General features: G+C 46.5%; 2 protein-coding genes and 1 long non-coding RNA gene across 7 annotated transcripts in view; 1 reads left to right on the forward strand and 2 right to left on the reverse strand.

Annotated features, from left to right (window-relative positions):
* Positions 1-9,963, reverse strand: part of atp10d (ATPase phospholipid transporting 10D) — a 28,503-nt gene extending 18,540 nt beyond the window's left edge. The window contains exons 1-3 of one of the 5 annotated variants that reach the window (XM_064334791.1): positions 9,921-9,963; positions 3,894-4,215; positions 1,748-1,942 (exon numbers count right to left, since the gene is read on the reverse strand). In XM_064334791.1, the coding sequence (XP_064190861.1) occupies positions 1,748-1,942; positions 3,894-4,215; positions 9,921-9,948 (545 nt within the window). In that variant the 5' untranslated portion in view covers positions 9,949-9,963. Of the gene's footprint in view, positions 1-54; positions 1,069-1,747; positions 1,943-3,893; positions 4,216-8,160; positions 8,357-8,388; positions 8,757-8,885; positions 9,014-9,920 lie in introns of those variants that run through there. The other 4 variants (XM_064334794.1, XM_064334790.1, XM_064334792.1 and 1 more) reach the window with 4 other exon arrangements.
* Positions 8,960-18,760, forward strand: commd8 (COMM domain containing 8). The gene is made up of 5 exons (XM_064334800.1): positions 8,960-9,117; positions 14,211-14,366; positions 14,557-14,709; positions 15,977-16,132; positions 17,927-18,760. Exons 1-5 carry the CDS (start codon positions 9,073-9,075, stop codon positions 17,945-17,947), a joined length of 531 nt encoding a protein of 176 aa, XP_064190870.1. The 5' UTR covers positions 8,960-9,072; the 3' UTR covers positions 17,948-18,760.
* On the reverse strand, positions 18,106-20,477 carry LOC135254549 (uncharacterized). Its single transcript, XR_010329918.1, has 2 exons — positions 18,300-20,477; positions 18,106-18,225 (listed from the first exon to the last, which is right to left on the reverse strand). It is a non-coding gene; the product is annotated as an uncharacterized LOC135254549 (long non-coding RNA).
* Between the last annotated feature and the right edge of the window lie 1,699 nt (positions 20,478-22,176).

Here is a 22,176-nt window from a genome sequence, read left to right on the forward strand (position 1 = left end):
TGTCCGGCATAGCTGCCGTATACGCATCGCACAGGGCTACAGCGCGCGGGGTACCTGCTGTAGACATCACATAACCGGTTATTGACGGCTCTGTCCGCCTTCAGCCTCCTGAGGTCCTCGTAGAGGTCCTTCACGGCGGTGATGGCGAGCACGAGCACGACGGGGATGACCCCGAGCTGCGGCTGGAAGGCGTTCACCACCGGCGCGAAGTTCAGCGCGGCCAGGAAGACGAAGTAGACGTTGGCGAAGCGGTGGAGCTGCTCGAACAGGTTCCGTGGCACGAAGGACAGCGGGGTGTACTTGGTGGTGGTGATCTCGTTGCCGGCGTACGAGCGCAGCGCCTCCCCCAGCTCCTCGTCCTCGGTCAGCGAGGAGACCACAAGCCTCCTCTTCCTCCGCCGGCTCTCCCTGGCAAACGGCCACTTCCTCCGCCAGGGCCAGGTGTTCAGCTTCAGCGCCGACGCCATGGCGACGTGTCAAACGGGTCGCACCGCGCAAAGCTACAAACCCTCTCCGGAGGTCTCAATGTAATCCATCGGATCCCTGCCTGTAGTCCAGCCAGCTCCCAAATTGAGTCCGCACAGGATACGGGAGAAACGTCAGAGAGCGTCCCGGTAGGCTAGCCCGCTTCCTGATAAGCGTGTCTTAAAGGCACAGTGACGTGCGCCCGTTCGCACCCCTTACTGGAAGAATGTGGTGCTCAGAGGTCACGAAAAACGAGCAGCGTTAATTCAGTGGACATTTCTCCTCGTTTTTTCCGGTAAGGAGCGCAGATGTTGTCCGTGTGGCTTCCACACCATTTTCTCACCGTTGGCCAGTGTTTCTTTTTCTAGGTTAGCGCTGAAAAAGGTTTCTGTCTAAGATTCTGCCCCCTCCCACCACTTCACACGAAGCCTCGGTCTTCTGAAACGCCTTGTTACCTAATGTGCCTGAATACCTACTGGCCACCTCCTTAGCTTGCAGTGACAGTACGCTCTTGCATCACAAACTCAAAGTCCAACTTTTACAACTTCCCGCTGAGAAGGAAGGACATTTAACTGACATAAAAATAGATCAGTAAATAATACACTAAGCTTCCCAGGGTCAGTCATCTTGAAAAAAAAACAAGCGCTCATTTCCCTCCGAGACAGCTAAAATAAGCGTTTTAATTATCTTTGGACCTTTTGGTGTGTATTACTTTTACAAGCAGCGCTCTGCAGAATATTCACCTCAGAAAAAGCAGAGGAATAAGCAAAGAAAGAGAACAAGGAGCCTGGACAGCACGCCCCAGGGGAACATAACCGGCCCGCGACCACTTTACTTCACCCATTTCAGGCTGACCTTAAAACACGAGGTACTCCCAGAAACAGAGGCTGGGCCCCACAGCCTCGACATCACGCGCCCAAGGTTCGATGAACTGCGAACTGGCTGAGAAGGCTAACGTCTGCCTTGTCTTCACTTTGAACACGAGCGTATTAGTACTGTGGGTTCAGGGACAGCCATTTTTACTGTGAGTGAGCGAGATAAAGCATACTTGTAGTGCTGATCTCACGGAACACTTATGGGATGCCCTCCAACCCCCCCCCGCCCCATTGCTGATCCAGGGTCAGTCACCTCTTTTCAGCACAACATGGTTCAATCGACTACAGAAGCACCAGTAACATACCACCGATTCTGGATCAGTGGTGTTTTTTTTTTGGGGGGGGGGGGAGGGTTGGGGGTAGTTTGGGGGCTCCTTCTGTTTAAACGAAAGGCAAATGGGGCTCACCCGCTGTACACCTTGACGACGAGGTTGTTGATCTTCTTGTCAAAGCGGTACCGGCGGTAGTCCTCCAGGGCGTCCTTGAAGGCGATGACGGTGAGCACCACCAGCAGGGGGATCATGGTGATCTCCTTCTGGAAGGCCTCCACCACTGGGACCCAGTTCAGCACCACCAGGAACAGGAAGTACAGATTGGCTGCCCTGGGGGGGGTCACATGACCAAACACAGACACACAATTGGATCCCTGACAGTAGTAGAGATTTTTTTTTTTTTTTTTTTTCAATGAACCTCAAAATGATCCACTTCACTGGGCGTCCCCAAATGAGAAATTAGCTCTTCGAGTTTTGAGTGTTGAGTGTTGAACAGACATGTACACAGTGAGACTGAAATTTATGAAAAAACTGACTTAATATTGTATCGGTGTCATTGATCAGACCAAACTGATGGGACTTCAAGTTCTGCCCTTGCTTCATGAGAACACGTTGGTGCTTGATGTTCCTAGAAATATATGGGAACTATGTGGGCGAGCGTGTGTGTGTGCGCGTGTGTGTATATGGGTCTGTGCGAGTATGTGCATGTGTGGGCATGCGTGTGTGAGTGTGTATATGCGTGTGTGCGTGAGCATGTTTTATGTTTACAGATTATATCTGAAGCTCTCACCGGCAGCTATGGAAATCAGCTTTGTTTCGTTGATCCGTTTAATCGGGTAAACAGTGATTGTTTGAGTTAGATAAAGTTGTCAGAATACCTATCACGCACACACATGATATCGCCCAATCAGGCGTGCCGGTCTCTCTACCAATCACACGTAGGAGGAGGCCTATGATACAATTGTTGCCAACCAACATTGTCAGATCATTTTTAAAAATGTTCCCCTTTAAGCAAGCAAATGAAAACCGACACAGAGTTCCAACTACCTATAAAAAAACTGAAGCAAAATGAGTGCAAAGGGCCTGTTCACAAGCACTTCCCTGCTGAGGACAAGTATTAGCTTGTTCATCTGTGAACTCGAGCGCTTAAAGGTTTGATAAAATTCAGCCCGTCTGGCATACTGACAGAACTAAAGAGCACCAGACCAGTCGTGCGCAACGCCTGGCATCCATGCAAATGCTTTATTTTGGCACAGGACAAGCAGACAAGAGCAGGTCTTATAAGAGCAGATGCTCTTACCAAGAATCACTTACACAAGCGCATACACACAGGTTTAGACAACAAACAGCGCTGATGCCAATTCATCAGGGTCATAACAGATAGTAGTGAATTCATAACCTTACAACATGAAGTTAGATGCCATATTATGGGTAAGATGGATAGAAGGAAAATAGTATTGGGAAGCAGATGGGTCAGGGGCTGCAGTGGTAGATTTAGCATAGCTAGTGCTAATAATCCCAGGTGAAATGCTCAGTGTCAGGTGAGACAGGTTCAAGAGGAGGCCCCTTTAAGGAGAGGTAGTAGGGGTAGCAGTAAGGTGGCTACTGGATACAGGTGGGAGTGGCCTGGCAGGCGTGTCAACGTTTCCCTGATCAGAGGACTCGGGTGAATTTGTCTCACTTAAAATGCTGATCTACTTAACCTTTTTTTTTTTGGCCAGTTCTGTGTGTACTTGCGACATTCCATTCTCAGTACCACCACTTTTCCCAGTCCAGCTTAATCACTGTTCAAGGGCGCGCAGAGTCACTTTAGACTCATGCTCGGCTCGATGCAAAACGTGCCACAGTCAGCAAGGCGCTATATTAAATAAAACCTGATTGTCACGCCTTTGGGGAGAAGTGGCAGTTCCATGTACGCACCCTAGTTTCCCATATGGAGAGAGAGCACACCCACACCAACACAAAAACAAATAAATGAACACCCTTCACCCTTCCCCCTTCACCCTTCCTCCTTTCCTCTCACAGGTTCCACAGGTTCCAGGGATAAATAATAAAAAAAACAAAGACAAAAGAAAGCAAAACAGAGCTGCCCAGCTCCTCCACTTTAGAGTGGCGTTTTATTTCTCAGTGTGCTGCCAAAAACTTTCTCTCTCTGTGTGTGCTCCCGGTCTCTGCCCAGTACTGTGGAGAGGAACACACCTTCAAGCACCTGGCCTGATTGGGTGAGTCAGTGAGTGTGTGTGCGCTGATGTGGCCCTTACACCAGGCATGGAGGGCTCACCTGTGGAACTGCTCAAACAGATTCATGGGGATGAAGTTGATCAGGGTGTACTTGGTGGTGCGGATGGCGTTGCCCTGGTAACCCTTGGAGATGGCGTGGTACTCGTCGTGGTAGGGGCCGTGCCGGGCGATGACGATTCGCCGCTTGCCCGGGATCTTGTGCAGCGGAGGGTCCGCCGGACCGGGCGCGCTTTTAGGGGGGACCGGAGGGGTCGTGTACCAGCCACGCCCCGACTCCGAGGGGAGCAGCCTCCACTGCACCTGGCGCAGTCGCTCCATAGCGCCCCCCTCTGGCCTGTCCTGCTCAGCACACTGCTCCCCACCTGAGAGGGCCACGCGGAGACAAAGACACAAATTTTAAACATGCCTGCGTCCCCCCTGCCACCCACACTTAATTCTCCCAGTCCACCACACGTATGTGGGGGTTAAGGAAATTTAAGTTGACCGTTCTGGAAGAAATTTGCTGAGAAGTTTCTTTTAGTTAATTTTATCGTAAACACGACTAAAATTCAGAAAACAAACATACTGGTGCCCTTGTAATACAATAAGGATGAAAGAAACACAACTTCTAATTAAATTCAATGCGGTATAATTAAAAACTGAATAATACATTTTTAATAAATTGCGATTAATGAAAAGACAGGAACCGACTTCCACCTTTGTCTGGACACCTGGAGGAATCTCACAGCACAACGCTTAGGGATTTATTTAGAGTGGCAGGACACTGCTGCCAACGCCCAGAATTCTGCGTACGGCAGGAAAACGGACTGTACTTCGCTATTGCGTCAACCGCAGACCCCCGGAAATCCCACAATCTCCGATTAACATCATAACTGCCACCATTACTAGACGAGGCAGCAGTGATGTGGATCACTAAGCTAGTGCTAGTCCGCCTGTTCCAGATATGATTCACCTGGTTTATCCTTTTCTGAACAATCCTGCATTGTCCTCATGAAAACCATGCATGAACAAATAGGTAGAGCCAGTGCCAACCGAAACGAAACATTTACCCCTTTACCCATGTTGTTCAATGTTTTAGCCTGGTTTTTATCATTTTGTCGCACATTAGAAAGCATCGAGTTCTTAGATGAGACACAGAAGTTGCATAACAGATGACAGGGAAAGGCTGAAGAAAAGCAAGCCTCAACAAATAAAGGCCTGTGGTGTGTGTGTGGGGGGGGTTATTTGACTGACTAATCTCTGCCTAGCAGGGTACGGTTCACAACAGGTCTCAGCCGCTGCCCCCAACCCCGCCCCCCCACCGTCACCGATGCGGCCCCGGGTGTCAGGGCACCGTGGCAACCGGACCGGAGCTCGTGCGGTGGACAGCGGGACGTCTGTGGGGCCCCCGTGACACGCCGCGAGCGAGAAAGGCCCGTTGCCATGGCAAAGTGAAATTAGAGCACTTCTCGGCAGGCTTACAGTACGCTCTAAGGCTACGTCTCACGAGAAGGCAAAACACGGCAGGGGAATTTCTCTAACACTTCGCAAACCATTAACCCTCAAGGTACTGGTGCGATTTTTCAAACTGCCGAGATTGCTTCCAGTATAGGGCAAGGACAAACGCTATCATTTACGTATGTGCTTTTTATTTTACATTTCTTAAATAACCAAGTCAAAGAACAGATACACCAGAACAGGCCAGCCATTGTTTTAGAGGCAATAATAAGGCAGTCAGGATCTGAAACACATTAAACAGTGAGCGATCATGCGGCAAAGGAAATGTTTCTGTTTAGAACCTAATCTGTTTCTCTTTTTTTTGGGGGGGGGGGGCGGGGACCGAAACAGAAAGCATTCTGAGAAGCAGAACTGTAACAATATGGGCTGCATTTACAAAACACGTCCAAAAAAAAAACATTAAAAAGTCAGAAGGGTCACATTTCATTCATTTGGAAAATTACAAACTGATACGAGGATACACTTGAGAGAGGGAAAGACAGAGAGAGGGAGAGACAGAGAGAGAGACAGACAGACAGACAGACAGAGACAGAGAGATAGAGAAAGACAGACAGACAGACAGAGACAGAGAGATAGAGAAAGAGAGAGAGAGAGGCAGAAAGAGAGAGAGAGAGCATAACGGAGGACACACAAACACAGAGACTTTGTTGAGGCATATCTGGGTCCCAGCAATTGCACACCAGGGTGAAACGTTCCTGTGAAATACCACCCTAACCAGGGGGAGAGGGGAAGAAAGAGAGAGGGAGAAAGAGAGATGCATGCTGGGAAGCTAACAGCACATTCAGCCTGTACCAGGCAATGGTACAGACTGCTCAGAGAACACGATCAGCTCCTTTAGAAACGCATCGCCACAATCAAAACACTTTTAAGTACCTTTCAGCGGCACTTCCGCACAGTAGCACATTTTAGCATTTCTACTGGTTCTATAGAGAAAAAGGATGTTGCTTGTTTCTTTTGTTCCCCTGTAAATCTTGGGTTATCATTTGACTTTTAAGCCTTCAAATAATTTTTCTGCCTTCTGAGACTGGATAAAGGTACACAACTTCAACCAGGTCAGGCTACTTAGCTGCATTTCAGGGAACTTGAACTGTATTTATTTTGTTTGTGATGTTGTTTTTTTTTTAATGAATGCCATTCATTTTAAGGTTTAGGCTAGAATACTATGTGGGCCTTTACCAGATGCTCTTCTTTAGAATGACTTACACAGCTCACATTCTTTACGGGCCACGGAAGGGAAAAGTTTGGAAAACGCTGCCCTGACAATTAGGCCTATGTTACGCTACCAAACACTCCGTTGTGATCCCATGATCCAAAGCGTTCACCCGAGCTGACGACATTCAAGGTCGCGTAACAGCGCTCGGCTCTGCGTACTATCTGAGGACTGTCTTTACCGAGAGAACAGCCTTGGATGTGTGCTGTCTGCATACTTAATGAAGGGGTATCAGGCTCAAGTACCGGACGGTCGCAGTATCTGCTTGTTTGTGGAGCGTTGTGGCATTTAAGCACATAGGCCTAACTTTACTTACCAGAAGGCAGGAAGTGCCACAGACCTTTTTCCGAGGGCCAAAACTGGCTGCCATTTGAGAGATAAACCTCAGACCTAAAAAAAACCCCTCATACCTCAAAAACCCAGACACCCAGCCACCCCTAGCCGAATGCTACAGTGCAAAAACACAGAGAACCTCAAATGATCCTGCATCATCTCTAGTCAAATGCACTTAGAATTCCTTTCATTACTTCACACTTAACACAGTGCTCACTAAAAACTGATGCGTGCGTAAACACGGGTTGCCCATAATTATGAGAGTCAAATCGGGGGGAAAAAAGACCAAAGCTATTTCCAAGTGACAAGGACAGTAAACAAAATAGTTTTGCCCTCTGCTGACCCTTTGGAACTTAATGCAAGTACTCATACACTACTAATACGATATTACAGATCTTACAAAAGAGCATTCATATCTTTTGAAGTCTGGTTTAAAAGGTTACAAGTGTAGATAATGACAAACAAAACTACCACCTCCCCATCTGTCCTCAACTTACTTTGAGACCAGTAAGTACGCTAATAAAAGAGTTGTGTTGCTCTAGTTGCACAAGGTCACAGTTGGTCAACCACTTATTCAAAGTTATATGATACAGTAGCCTACCTAGCCCAATGAGTGCGGTAAATCATGGCACAATAAAATGATTAGTGGGTCATTTCACCCTTGTGCAAATAGCTGCCCGTGAAATCAAACAGGTCCGGTGGCATTTTTTTTCTTGTAAACAGCCATCTCAAAATTCCTCTTTCCCATTATCTTAAATATCGGTTCAGTTTCGAACAGTTTTCGGAGGTGGCCAAACTAATCAGTTTAAGTAAAATCTGCAACCCCCACTGGTCTCTTACACAGCCTGCACTGACTGAGTTCACATGGTCGAGAACACATCCCTCTCAAATTAAAAACTGCGCGTATGAAATGGGAGTACATATTGAGAATTTTAAACGGATGAAAACAGGTGTTACTTTCCGCATGGGGGACCTCGTATTAAGAATTAGCTATGGTTGTACTACAGTAGCCAACAAACTCACTTTATTGTCTGTTTACAGTTTACATGTGAGATTCCACAGGGCGTATTCATTCGTGTGTTTTCAATGTTATTTTTTAATGTAACCGCTTGAAACCGCAACCGCAGAAGACCCTCAGAAATGCAGGCGTAACGCGTGCGAATATATGCAGAACCGGAAACAGATAACCGGTTTAATTTTATGAAAGCAAAAAAAAATCACAACATTTTGGATGACTGCTGGTCTATTGCGTGGTATATGGTCTTACCTTATGTCCATGTAAATCAAGATTGTATTTAGCGCCTTGCGATCAACCCCATCTGGACGAACGCCTTCACCATACCTAGCAACGCGACTGAATTCCACCAATTCGCTATATGCAACGTTAGCAAGCAGTTCAGCAAAACAAAGGAAGCTGCACTTTCTGTCCTCCTCCTTGCAACCGAAATCACGTGTGCGCTGCAAAAACGCGTCTAACAGTTCTCAGTTTCCCTACCTGAAAGCTCATAAACAGTGGTCATGTTACCATTCGGTGTTCCGAGGACGTCGCCCATCGCACAACTTGTAATTAGCAAGATGCAAGGACAAGCTCTATTTGCCATATCTATCCAGTAGGCTAAAATCAGTTCAAATGAACATGAGTTTATTTTATTTTATTATTCATCCGTAAACTATTGAAATGCAAAATCTTTCCTAGCCTACTGGAATAGACAGAAAAACCGCTACATAGACCGTACTTTAATTAGTAAGTTTAGTAACTTGGTCTGATTGCATTTTGGAGAGACATTCAACCCTAGTATTGAATGTAAGCCTACTGACACTAAATAATTGTCATCATTTTTGTAAATTCAGGTCGCCGGTTGATTAAAAGGACAAACAAATGCGTCTATATCAAATTGTATTACATTTGTAACCATACAGCCGTAGCAACAAGACGTAACCAAATATTTTATCATCGTTGCTAGAGATTTACTTCCATTATAGGCTACCCACCTGATCTTGAACAGAAAACGTTATGTTCAGGCCGGAACTCTACGTGAAACAGAACGGAACTACGAGTTTCTTTCTACTCTTAATTATCTCAGAAGCCAAATCACATGACTTCATGTACTTGTCAGCTGACGTACACGAGCTTCCCTGTTGATGTTCCGGAAAGGGCTGGAATTATTTAACAGGAATTATGATTAAATTACTTGAAAAACTGCCTGTAACGGAATGTCCAAAAGTAAGTACACAGTTCTGCACTTTAATATACATACAGTAATTTTACTGAGCATAACAGAAGTGGTGATTATCACGGATCGTGATTTTTCCAACTGCAGACACTTTCTCACGGCGTTAGTTAGCATATCTAACAAAAGAGATCTTTAACTTTAATGTAGCTGAACAGGTATCGCTGATATTAATGTGCGATGGGTGCATAAGGGGTTCGTATTGGCATGTTGATTGAGGCCCCAATCTTATTTAGAAATGGATGCTAATTTCGAACGCAAAATAATCACGTTTTACTAAAATGTGTTTGAAATTAATACACCACAACAACCTACAAATGTGTAAACAAACGCTAAACAGTTTGATATTGGTTGTTGGCTGACCTGGTTGGCAGGTAACATAAAATGCTTTTCAGTATCATATGTTAATATTGAGACTGGTAACAATTATCTAGTTAAGTTGAACACATATTTTACTGCAAAAAGCACACAGAATACATGTAGAATACTGTTCTCAAATGAGGAGTATCATATCATTGTAAGGATAGGCTTTAAAAAAGTACGGGTAAGGATAAGTTCAGGTGTCAAACCTGTTATGAAGAAACAGGCCTGCTTAAAACATGCTGTTCTCAGGCTCTGCAAAGGTAGAGTTGTAAAGAAGGTGTATTTCTAATCATTACACCTATTCTCATTGGCTTCTCTCAGTAGGCTAGGTGTTATGCTGATACAAATAAACTTAAGTAACAATAATAATAATAATAAGAAATTATATTAATGTTATTTTCACAATGAGTTATTAATGCATGCATTGGCTTACCCGAATTCGAAGCAGATGGAGAAGTCATTGGGATGACCTAGATCAGGCAGGGCACGATGCTGGATGTTATCTAGACAGCACACGGGATGATAAGCCTTCACAGGCTAGGTTTCCTTTCAATTCTCACAAAAATTCTCATGTCATTTATCATTTATTGGAATGTATGAGGGTGTTTATGAAAGGGTACAGCTGAGCAGGCTTCTCGAGTTTAGCGCTAGGCTGCTACCCAACCTGTTCCCTCAGACCCCGTTCTGCGTGTGGCGTTCGTTCCTTAGCGCCCCACGGTAGACTCAACCGGTTTAGGGACTTCATACTTGCCTGGCTGTGTGACACTGAAGACACGGTTCATTCCGTTCATAGCTGTCCGGGAGCGATTTTAGTCACAGCGAAGGCCAGGCGTTTAAACCAGGCGTGCAGGGTTTACTGGAAGGATTTCTCCCCCACTTTCCTGCTACCAGTCCAACTAGAAGACAAAAAAAATAGTCTTTCACACTGACTTTCAGATGATTACTCTCATTAAAAATTTTTTTTTTTAAATCTTTGTCACAGAAAAGTAACAGTGAGACAAATTTAAGGACACGTTTTGGCATAATTTGTGCTTAGGCCTACCTGTTCAAGTTACCATTGGCAGTAACATACCTTTCTCATGGCTGACCTCCCCCCCACCCCCCCACCTCCCCATACCTGTATAGTGAAGTGTTGCAGACCAGTGTTGAACTGTGGTGCATTTATGCTAGCGTTTGTGTTCTTCGTCAAGCAGCTGTGAGCTTAGCGCACGGTTTCCTCAGGATCATTTGAATGTCGTGGTGATAGGTTTGCATACGTGCATGTCTTTACTTTTTTCTTTCACTGTTTTACACACTCTGTCACTGACGTGTTACTCTCTATTCTGTGGCATAGTCTTTTTCCCTGAGACAGGATTGTAGGTCATTCTGAATAGGAGGAGCATTCACATGAATGACTAATGTGGCAATAATGACTGAAATAATAATCATTTGTGATGATGCAATACCTTTGTAACTGTCTGTGTCCCTGTACATCTTGAAGACGGAAATATGCTATTAGAAAGTTGGCAAAACTTCAGTCTTTGCCTGTGATTTATACCCACCCGAAATGTAAAAAATGTTGAGTGAATTAATTACGCTGATGCATTAGTTAAGTAATTCAGAGCAGAGACTGATGGGGAAAAATGAGGAAATACACACACACATGCAATGTGCGGGCATACACGCAAACACACACACAACGCGTGGGCATACGCACACATACACAGCATACACACACATATACCCACACACCACACCTGCACACACACACACACACTCGCAACACTTGAAACAGATTTATTACGTCTATCAAACATAACTGCTGTGCACATATAATTTCTTTTTAAATTGTATTTTGCAGACCAATATATACCACAGAGGACCTCTAGTGGTTGAGGAGTATATATATAGATTGTATTTTCCCACATGCACACCCAGCTTAGAACATGTTTATTTTTATATTCCTCGAATACAACTGCTGTGCATAGTAATGTGACCACAGCCAGAAAGTGTAGCGTTATTTGAGGTGTATAGTACAACATTTTTCTTCTTCAGGAGGCCACAAAAATGACAGGGACATTTTTTCCCCCTCATTTAGGACCATTTGTGCTCATGACAGAGAAGGGAGAAATCTTCCATAAAAGGTTATCCCCTTTGGACAGTAGAGCCTCCGGTGGAATACTGATTATGATGCTCGGGAATACAGCCAGAGCGTCAGTTAAAACGTGGTAGCGGTGACTCCCCGATTCCAGTTTACTTATTTGGCACTACTGACAGCATTGTTAGCTTATTTTGGCATTAAGTCATTGCAGCCAGGGAATATAAAATGCTTGGCTATTACTCGCTTATGGTGTGTGTAGTGCATCCCCCTGTGTAGCATTGCGTTTATTTTCTTGAAGTCAGGATCTTATAATGAAGTAGCTTCCCTTGATAGTTTACTGGGAAGTATGCTCACTGTTTTACACTCTCATGAGACATTTATCATCCCATTAGTTTGGTTAAATGGATCTCCACTGTGGCGTTTTCGGCTTCATTTGGAGGGTGTTTGGAGCGACTAAAAAGTTTTTGCAACATCAGAAGATCTGTGCTTCTGAACACAGGTCACAGAGACCCTGCTGTTTTCCAGTTCATCCCACTATCACTACATCAAGTGCTTTGATGGAAATGTAGTCACCATGTGCATTCTCAACTTCAACTCATGAGTAAATGTAACTGTTCATTTTTTATGGTTAACTTGGCCTTCAGCTAAACCTTGGTTGAGAATGGTGGGTGGGGGGAGAAATAAAATGTATTTAATTATGAGTCTATGTTAAGGAAAAACGTTGACTGAATTGGGAACCATTGTAATGCACAAAATTAATGGAAATTCATAGAACATCCTGGGCATCTTTAGCCCCATCGTGCTCAGGTGGTCTAGATGGCCTGAACCTTTTTTAAGTTCATTGTAGAGCCATTGTGAGGTGTGATAGAAAGGTGAACCACTAGGGGGAGCTGGGGACCTTCAATAACAATGTTAATGTTGCGAGAAGTATGTTTCAGGAGAAAAATAAAACAATAAACATTTCAAGTGCAGCGATTCAGCCGTTTCTATTCAGTACCGCATCGCAACCGAAAGCCGCCGCTATTAAATGAAACCCGCTAATGTGCGAGGTCTCTTATTACGGCGAATGTGTCCCCCTCACTCCCAGTGAGTTACAGTGCAGTTATAGATAATCGGCATGGCCCAAGGGCGGCGACAAGGCTCCAGTTCAGAGCAGCCGGTGACACGCCAGTGATAAAGAATCGCGCTAGAGCCGTGGCAGATGCGCGCGCAAGGCCGTAGCCACCATTAGCATACGCTAAACGGCGCTCGAAATCATCATAAAAACATTCCCAGATGTCGTTGCGAGGCGGCAGCGCCTAACGTTTATTAATGAGAGCAGCGCTGCCTTATATCACACCAGTGTGCGCGAGGGGGTCTGACAGCCGTGTAATGTATTAGTGAGGTTTAGCGCGGCGCCAAAGTTTGCCTTGCATTTAAATCGCAGCTCAGCCTCGCATCCGGGTTCTGGGGACACATTTAATCTGGAAAGGTTTTGAGTAACATCAGAGGGTTCTGAGTGATATCTCTGGGTTCTGAGGAATGTCTGAGTGTTCTCTGTCTCACATCCAAAAAGGATCCTACAGTCACGGGACAAGACTGCCTTGCTGGACCAAAAATGACAAAACTTGGACCTAGTGGTAGTTTCAAGGCTCCAGTGCTTAAAAATGATCTTCCTCAGATCGCACAGTAAGATGGTTTCTCAGGGCATGTGGTAAGATCATTCATCAGATCATCCAATAAGATAATTCCTCAGATCACATGGTAAGATAGTTCCCCAGATATCTATACATATTTAGGTATAGAAAATGCTTTGCTTTCTTCTTAAGACTAAAAAGTTACCCTTTTAGGCCAACACCTCTGCCGTGTAATCCAAATCTCCTCCCTACTGGAGTCTTGTTGTTTTTTTTTTTTTGGCACTAAACAAAAACAAGGTTAAACCGATGAGTCATTTTGCCATCCTGATTGCTAGAGGGACCACGAGGAATAAAGACAAAAACTCATTTGTCTGCAGGACCGGGTACTGCACATCCTGAGGTCACCCAGCGTAGAGGCTGTAAATGTCCCAGTTTTGCCTAGCTTGGAGACTGTAAATGTCTCGAGGTGGCTGACCTTAGAGACTGTAAACGTCCTGAGGTCACTGAGCGTAGAGACAGTAAATGTGCCGAGATCACTGACCTTGGAGACTGTCAGCTTCTCAAGGTCACTGAGATTACAGACTGTAAACGTCCTGAGGTCACTGAGCTTAGAGACTGCAAACGTCCCAAAGTCGGGAGGGGGGTGATGGGAGGAGAACTTGCAGACGCACCTTTAGGGGGCTGATTGGCAGCTGAGCACAGGTGCCGGGAATTATTTGGAGTGATCCGGCGGGACGGGCGAGGGGGGTCACCCTGCTGGGGCGGGCCCGTGGGAGTTCAGGCGTGATGGGGAGACCGGCTGCAGGTGCGAGAGACTGAGGAGTGGGTTCTGTTTTCAGATTCATAACAAGGAGAAGGTACTTTAAAGAGCATAACATAACTGAAGCGCAGATTCTAAATGCAACTATTCCCTGTGAAATAGTTCAGTACTCAACAACATAGAACAGTATGGTATGGTATAAAATAGGAGACCTCTGTCTTTCGCTCTCCCTCTGTCTTTCGCTCATTCGTTCTCTCTCTCTCTCAGTTCCTCCACAGAGTGGTGGATGGGGTATGTGGGCGGGACCCTCCTCGGTTCGGGGATTATGGGAACGTCTGGAGCCTGACTGAGTGGATGGAGATTCTGGACGGCCTCTCCTCGTTCTTCCGCTTCGCGGTGGGGAAGAAGTGCTCTGACGAAGAGGTGAGTTACATCACTTCCTGTCTCCGCTATACCACACTTTGAGCACCTTTTTGCACACAAGGGATATAGGATAAAATGTGTGTGTCTATGTGCCTGTGTGTGCTTGCGTGTGCTGTTTGTGTGCCTGTGTGTGTGCGTGGACATGTACACGTGTGTGTGTTGACATGTACACGCGTGTGTGTGCGTACAGGTGCAGGAGTCGCTGGCGGATCTGGGCGGCGGACATCGCGAGGCTGTCCTGGCGTGTCTGAAGGGCAGGGGGGAGGAGCTTCGGCAGGCCCTGGTGGAGCGGACCAATGCCGTGTCCTCTGCCCAGCTCCAGGACTTTGACTGGCAGATCAAGGTACCAATCCAGACACCCATCTCCCACCTGTTAGCCATGGTGGGTCACAGCCGGGCTGTCCCAAAATCAGTGGCACCAAAATCAATTTGTAGGCAAGCTAAATGCAATTGATCTGCGTGAATTTGTTATTTGGAGCTCTGGCCATAAGGTTTGCTGTGGCTGTCCATATTATCACAAGATGAACTGCAAGCTTATGCAAGCTAATGTGCGCTCAGTTTATCGGATTTAGAGATTAACTGAATATCACACAAATATGTGATTAACATCAGCTGTTGAAGCTGAGGTGCACAAATTGGCATCTTGTCTTTGACACAGCCATGGTCAGGCATATTAACAGAGTTCAATTCAGGGTATTACACAAGTGCTGGAGAGGCTTGTCTTTGAGTAGCGCGCTTTGGAGGGAGAGAAATCTCATGTGAACTTTTTAGAAATGGCCTGGGGGGTGCACTCTAATTAGAGTGGATTCTGCTGGTGCTGAAGCTGAATTCCGATCCTCGCTAATTACCGCGCCATCGCGAAACCCCGCGAATCCCTCTGACTTTTTAATGTTCTCCTGTTCATCAAGAAGCTGTGATTTTCCCCACTTAGTGTGAAGGATGTTGGGAGTTTCTTTTTAAATTTTTTTTAAGGAGTTTGAAAAGTTCTCTTTGGTAAAGGGGGACCTGTTAATTTGAGTTTTTTGGTGTTTTTGGTGCCCATAATGGCACAAGGCCGGACTCTCGCCTGGCCGCGGTCATTTCTTTTTCATTTCAGGGGTGGTGGCCATTTTAATTTGTTTGGAGGTGCGTGCGAGCGTCTTTTATTTCAGAGGCCGAGGCTTGGAGAGGGCTTAGAGCTTTATGGGAGATTTATGGCTCGGTTTCAAAGAAGTGCGGTAACGAATGAAAACTCATTACGTTTTGCCATGTGTGACGAGCGCCCGTTCACTCACACAGCGTTCTGGGGCCCCGCGGGGCCGGTACACTGCGCTCCGTGTGCCGTCGCTGATGCAGAACAACCGGGAGGCTGAACGGTTTTTTCTAAAAACGATTTATAAATAAACGATCATTTGTTCTGCTGAGGCCTACTCATGCAGATCGCGGCCCACTATAAACTAAGCTGCACCAAGTCAAAGAACACACACACTGAACGCTGTGCCCATGTGAACACACACACTGAACGCTGTGCCCATGTGAACGCACACACTGAACGCTGTGCTCACAAACATGGGCACTGAACACTGTGCTCTTGAACACACACTGACCTCTCTACTCTGTCTCTCTTGCAGTTGGCCCTGTCCAGCGACAAGATCTCCTCCCTGCAGATGGCGCTGCTGAGCCTGAGTCTGGATGTGAAGCAGGGAGGCGTGCTCAAGCCTGTGGCCCTCGAGCTGAACCGTGAGGAGCTGCAGACCCTCATCAACTCCTTAGAGGCAGCCAATAAGGTACTGTGTTACACTAAATCAATACAGTATCTTATTACACTTGGCCAATAAGGTACTGTGTTACACTAAATCAATACAGTGTCTTGTTACACTCAGCCAATAAGGTACTGTGTTACACTAAATCAATACGGTGTCTTATTACACCCGGCCAGTAAGGTACTGTGTTACACTAAATCAATATGCTATCTTGTTACACTTGGCCAATAAGGTACTGGGTTACACTAAATCAATACGGTGTCTTGTTACACTTGGCCAATAAGGTATTGAAACAGAACAAAACAGCTACACATCTTGTCTTTACAGATTTCTGTGTGAACCCATCTGTTGAATGGGTGTCTTAGTGCCCAGTGTCTGCTGAATGCATGTAGTGGAGTGTTACGCTGGCGTTAGAGCGCTGTAGATCGATCGAGAATTCCCACGGACATTCCGTGTTTGCTGTTGTCACAGCACAGGAAGTCCCCCGGTGGGGAACAGGAAGTTGTGCTGGATGGTTGGCTGGGCATCTCTAGCAATTAAAAACAGCATCAGACTCCGGCAGTCCGGCCCTGGCCCTGCCACCGCGTCGGTGATGATTACGGTCTTACCGCGCGGTGGGTTCGAGATCGAGAGAATTTTGGTGGGAGATGGTGCGAGACCGGGATGATGTATGGAGGCTATTACTATGGGCAAAATATCAATGGCCACCATTGATCTCTTCAAGAGGAAAGTAGGAAACCATTCGCAGGAATGAAAAGCTCCATTTGCCCAGAGGTAAAACACTTCCACCTGAACCCCAGAACACTTTTGAAAGCATTAAAGAGGGGGTGCCCGGGGTGGTGAAGGGTTTGGGCTTTTGACTGTAAGGGACTGACTGACACTAAACACACCTGGATCATTTATTCTGAGAAATTCAGCACTGTCATTATATTCATCTTCCATGTCCTCTCCTCCCTCAGTCACGTCCTCTCTCTATCTCTCCACCTCTCCACCCTCTGTCCTCTCTTCTCTCCACCTCTCCTCCCTCTGTCCCCCCCTCTCTCCACCTCTCCTCCCTCTGTCCCCCCTCTCTCCACCTCTCCTCCCTCTGTCACCTCCTCTCTCCACCTCACCTCTCCCTGTTGCTGGTGCACCCACCCTCAGTGCTGTTCCACAGACTCGTTCCTGCGACAGCGACCGTGTGAAATTTGCAGGTTTCTCCTGATGAGATGACGAGACGTCAGAGCTCGAGCTAATCTGGAGTCAGCTGCACACACACACTCTCACACGCACGCACACACACACACACACACACACACACACACCTCCGGGATCATCTGAGGTCGGCTCCTCGGTTGCTGCACACAGGCGCACACCTCTGGTTGCTATGGCACCTAAACCTGCCTTTTGACGAATGCAGAGTCACAGCCTTCCGTGTGCGGAGAGAGCGCCACCAGGGGGCGCTGCTAGTCTCCACGGTTACAGCTGTCAGCCTGCAGCAACAATAAACGTCTCTCAAGACCTTGTGTGGCTCGTCAGTTATTTCTTTTCCTGGCGTTGACAAAAATGTGTGAATGTAACAAGGCTGTGTGCGGTCTGCTGGTGTTTGGAGGAGGGGGGAGGGGGAGCTGTCAGCTGGTGGTTATGAGCTTATTGTACCACTGTGTAGTGGGTGATGGGTAGGAGCTCAAATTCCCTGGGGAAGTGAAGGGGCGTATAAGGCTAAGCAGAGGAGGTGTTACCCCCTCCCTCCCTTCCCGCTCTCCTGAAGTATTAGCCCACTTCTGTCCTCCATTCACCATCTCCCTCCCTCTCTTTCCCTCTCGCTCTCTCTGACAGGTTGTCCTCCAGCTCAAATGAGGGTGATGGAGCTGATCAGCAGCAGCAGCCACTGAGCAGCATTTCAGCATTTCAGAGAGAGAGCGCATGAGTGTGCTTGATTTAGAGAGCCTGGGAGTGAGTGAGAGAGACATAGAGAGACTGTGTGAAAGAACGTGCACGTGTGAGTGTGTTTGAGCTAGAGAGCCTGTGTGTGTGTGAGAGTGACATAGAGAGATTGTGTGAAAGAACGTGCGTGTGTGAGTGTGTTTGAGCTAGAGAGCGTGTGTGTGTGTGTGAGTGTGTTTGAGCTAGAGAGCCTGTGTGTGTGTGAGAGTGACATAGAGAGACTGTGAAAGAACTTGCGTGTGTGAGTGTGTTTGAGCTAGAGAGCCTGAGTGTTTATGAGAGTGAGCGTGTGTGAGAGACAGACAGAGAATGTGCATGAGTGTGTGAGACAGAGATAGACACACTGTGTGAGACAGACAGGGGGAGTGTGTGTGAGAGAGTGTGTGTGTGAGAGAATGTGTGAATGTGTGTGTATTTGCGAGACAGACAGTGTGAGAGAATGTGCCTGAGTGTGTGTGAGAGAGAGAGAGAGAAAGAAAGAGAGAGAAAAAACCAGCAGAGAGAAGAGTTATTGGAGTGCAGAGGAGCTGGGCCCTGACCTAGCGCCGTGTCAGCCAATCAGACTGCAGCACCTGAACCGTGCCAAGAAGAAAAGTTTTTTTTTTTTTTTTTACACATTCCTGTTTAAGAAGCTTAATAAACTGCAATCACTTGTAGTTAACTTTTGTGTGTGTACACCTGTACATATTATGTGTGTGCGATTAATAAAATTGTTTTTGAAATCCACGTTCCTTGGCTCTGGTCCACAAGCATATACTTAAAATTAGTAAATGCACGAATGTAGTAATGTAGAATAATTAACCCGATAAACACAGACAGTAACTTTTGGTATAGACATGGTGAGTTGTGTTAGAGGCAGGGAAAGTTTGGGTACAGGCAAAATAAGTTGGGGTGCAGAGTGGACCCTGGTAGTTTGGCTGTCTTTCTTTAGACAGTGGGCTGTTTTCCTCAATGTGAGCTTGCAGGAATCACAGGAGTGGGTAGAGAACTACAGACGAGCTGGTTTGGGCTGTGGCGACGCCCGGCCGTTTGGTGAGACAGGTCTGTTCCACAGCGCGCACTGGCCTGGGAAGGACAGGTGTGACGGTAATGAAGGTTGCCGTGCCGACGCTCGGTGAACTGCGGATTATCGAGCGACGTCAGCGTCCTGCCGCGGCGTGTCTGACTCAGCCCTCTCCCCTCGGGAGCCGGGCCCAAACTGAACCCGCCCCCTTCGCCCAAACCAAGGTGCCCCTCTGAGGCTGGGACACAGCAAGCCCCCCCCACCCCACAGCCCCATTTTACCCTGTCAGCCCCGTTTTATTACAGCCTGCCTGGGGTAAATCACTGCAGCCACAGACCAAAGGTAAAAACAGTGACCCCCCCCCCAGATCGGTCCACTTTCGACCAATTACGAGGTACAGCAGAGAACAAACACAAAAAGTACAATCTTAGTCAGCGAGACACACAACTGCCTATTGATGAGTAAAGGGTCTTGCTACCTGTAGTAATTGGCAGGATTTCCTTATTGAGAAGTTGGGACCTAAGCTCAACACTTGGTTCAGACTGCGGTTTGTGTCGCGCTGTATCGCGTGTGTGAATCGGCTTCTGTCGCGGGAGGGAGCATTCTTTGGATTTAGAGCAAATATTGCACCGAGTATCCGTGGCACAGAACTTGAATGTTGTGGGTTCGTTTTGATGTCCCACAAGCCTTTCTTTCTGTTGGCACACACAGAATGACTGTGGTTCCTGAGCCTGCTTAAAGTCCAGTATTCATCAGCACTGCTCATGGAAAAATACCAAAAAGGAAACCAAAACTTAACTCAGGTTTTTATTTCGTTTCCCCTTTTCAATATCCCCATATTTCGGGGTAAAATATACCCCTCCAGCCACCCAGCCAGCACATTTCCCCCCCCCCTAGGGTATGGTTTAGGAGGTGCAGGGGGCAGGTTCTGCTGCTCTGGTACTTTAGAGCCACGGGATCTGCCATTTTCCAGCTGCTACTCAACTCTCAACTCTGCAATCAACTGCTGCCAGTTTTTCCAGCATAAACAAGGACAGTCTGACTGACTGGCAAAATATAAGCAGGAATAAACAAGGTACTTCTGAACTCCGTTGCATAGGTGTACATAATGTGTCTTCATCGCAGGAGATGTGCCAGTTCAAAAAGCAGCAGGCCAAGCCCAGCTACAGTCCCAAGGTTCATGAAAAGGAGCGCTCTCCCACAGCACAGAGCTTTGACCTGCATGGAGGCTTCCCGTCTGGCAGCCCTGGTCTTCCTCGAATGCTAAACATTCGGAAGGGTGAAGCTCAAAGCTACATGGCTTACTGGAGGCATTGCATTTAAAAACCCTTTTCTTAAACAGACAAATCCATGTTGGGGAAAAACTTTAGTTTAGAATATAAGAACATGGAGCTCTCAAATCCAGAAACTAGCTATCTAACACCTACCACCACACAGCAGCAAGAGCCTTCAGACTAGAGTTTAATGCACGTGTTTAGGCATATATAGGTTACACACCTGACTGGAAACACCTGGGCAGGTGATGAACTCAGTGAACCAATTAATTGGTTAAGTGGAATCCAAACGCTGACTTTGGCCAATGTCGATTCACACAGTATCGTCTTTGTAATGATGATCTGCTTTCCTTCCATAGTTTATTACTGGGGTGCACAACAAGGGCTGATCAAGATTTTGTGCCAACTTCAGCTCTTAATTATTTAATTGGCTCAATCATGTCTTGATCTTACATTTGTTTTAGCACCAGCTACAGCCACAGACTGCTAGTGCATCCTAAAGATTTTACTGTGCTCAAGTTTAGGACTGAAACAGCGTAGTTAAAAGAACCATCAGAAAACTAAAACTAAGGCAATTGGTTGGAACAAAAACCAACATGCAGAACACCACTCCAGGACCGGAGTTGTGCTGTACTGGCCCATTATCATTATTTTTATTATTACAGAGTAATATTAATGGTCTCATTCTAAAATTTTAAAAAGGTATTTTCATAATTCATTTTATTCTTCATATGTAATATGTACATAATGGCTTTTTATATCAGATAAAAGTTATATTTAGTCTTCTTCACTCATTATGCACAACTGTGAACATTTTGATTGATCAAATGACTTCAACATAAGGCTGTTATTTTTATTGTTGATCATAAGTGATTATTTTCAGGGTCCACATGCTCTCAGGCAGGAAAGGAAGGTCCGCTCATTCTAAAAACAGGGCTTATACAGCAGCTGTAGACCTATTTTCCAAGACTTCCCCGGGCAGACCAGACCCCAGGACCCCCAGCTGCCTCTAAAGAGCTAAAATGGTATCATGCAATTAAAGAGGTGAAAACAAACCAAGGTAACGATCCAATTAAGACTCTCTGATAAGGCCACTGCGGGCTGAGCATAGATTTAATTGATCTGTTACAGTGTGCTGGTTTCGTCCGTCAGTTACCCCAGAGACAGATCTATTGATATGATTTGCATCCCGTCAGGTCCGTATTGACTCGGACTGTGGCCTGTGAGCTTTGAACTTACATTTGAGTAATGAATCTACGTCATTCACAATGCATCTGTTTCCTGTTATGAATACAATAATTCCTCCAACGCTGGGACAATGTTGAAGGATGAGACGACTGGAATGTCACTCACCCAATGAGTGGCAGGAGCGTCATTCTACACGTAGAACCTTCCGGAACGAGGGCTGGGATGCCTGCCATCCCTGGTAGAATGAGAGAAAAAAAAAAAAATTCCCACAACACTGATGCAGAAACATTTTTTTTCAATAAGTGAGTTAGCGGTCGTAGAAGACTGTTCCGGAACTAGCCGCCTGAGCGACGATCGTCCCTTCTCCTTCTGGATCGCCCATCTGCCCATGTCAGAAAGCCGTTGGTGGGACGGCAGAGCAGGCGCTGCACTGTGGGGCGGCTGGCTCGCGCTGGGACGAAAATATGCCAAACCTAACGCCCCGCCGCGAGGCAAGCATTTTCCACGCGTGATCTGGGGAAATAATAGAAAAGAAAGACGCTGCCATGGAATGTTTTTTTTTCTTTTCTTTTTTTTCCAATTGCCTTGCTGCTTGTCTGCAAGAGAGCGTGGTCAACGCGGGCGCCCAAATTCCGTTACGTTCGCCGCCTCCGTGGCGTTTTCACCTGGCGTGCATC

This window comes from Anguilla rostrata, chromosome 5, assembly GCF_018555375.3.
Source record: "Anguilla rostrata isolate EN2019 chromosome 5, ASM1855537v3, whole genome shotgun sequence".
Classification (NCBI taxonomy): Eukaryota; Metazoa; Chordata; class Actinopteri; order Anguilliformes; family Anguillidae; genus Anguilla; species Anguilla rostrata.

Bases quoted from the DNA above. Each gene is read 5' to 3' on its own strand.
- commd8 (XM_064334800.1), top strand. From the start codon at position 9,073: ATGATTAAATTACTTGAAAAACTGCCTGTAACGGAATGTCCAAAA. The intron at 9,118-14,210 runs GTAAGTACACAG...TCTCTCTCTCAG, and splicing joins CTGTAACGGAATGTCCAAAA to TTCCTCCACAGAGTGGTGGA. The intron at 14,710-15,976 runs GTACCAATCCAG...TCTCTCTTGCAG, and splicing joins ACTTTGACTGGCAGATCAAG to TTGGCCCTGTCCAGCGACAA.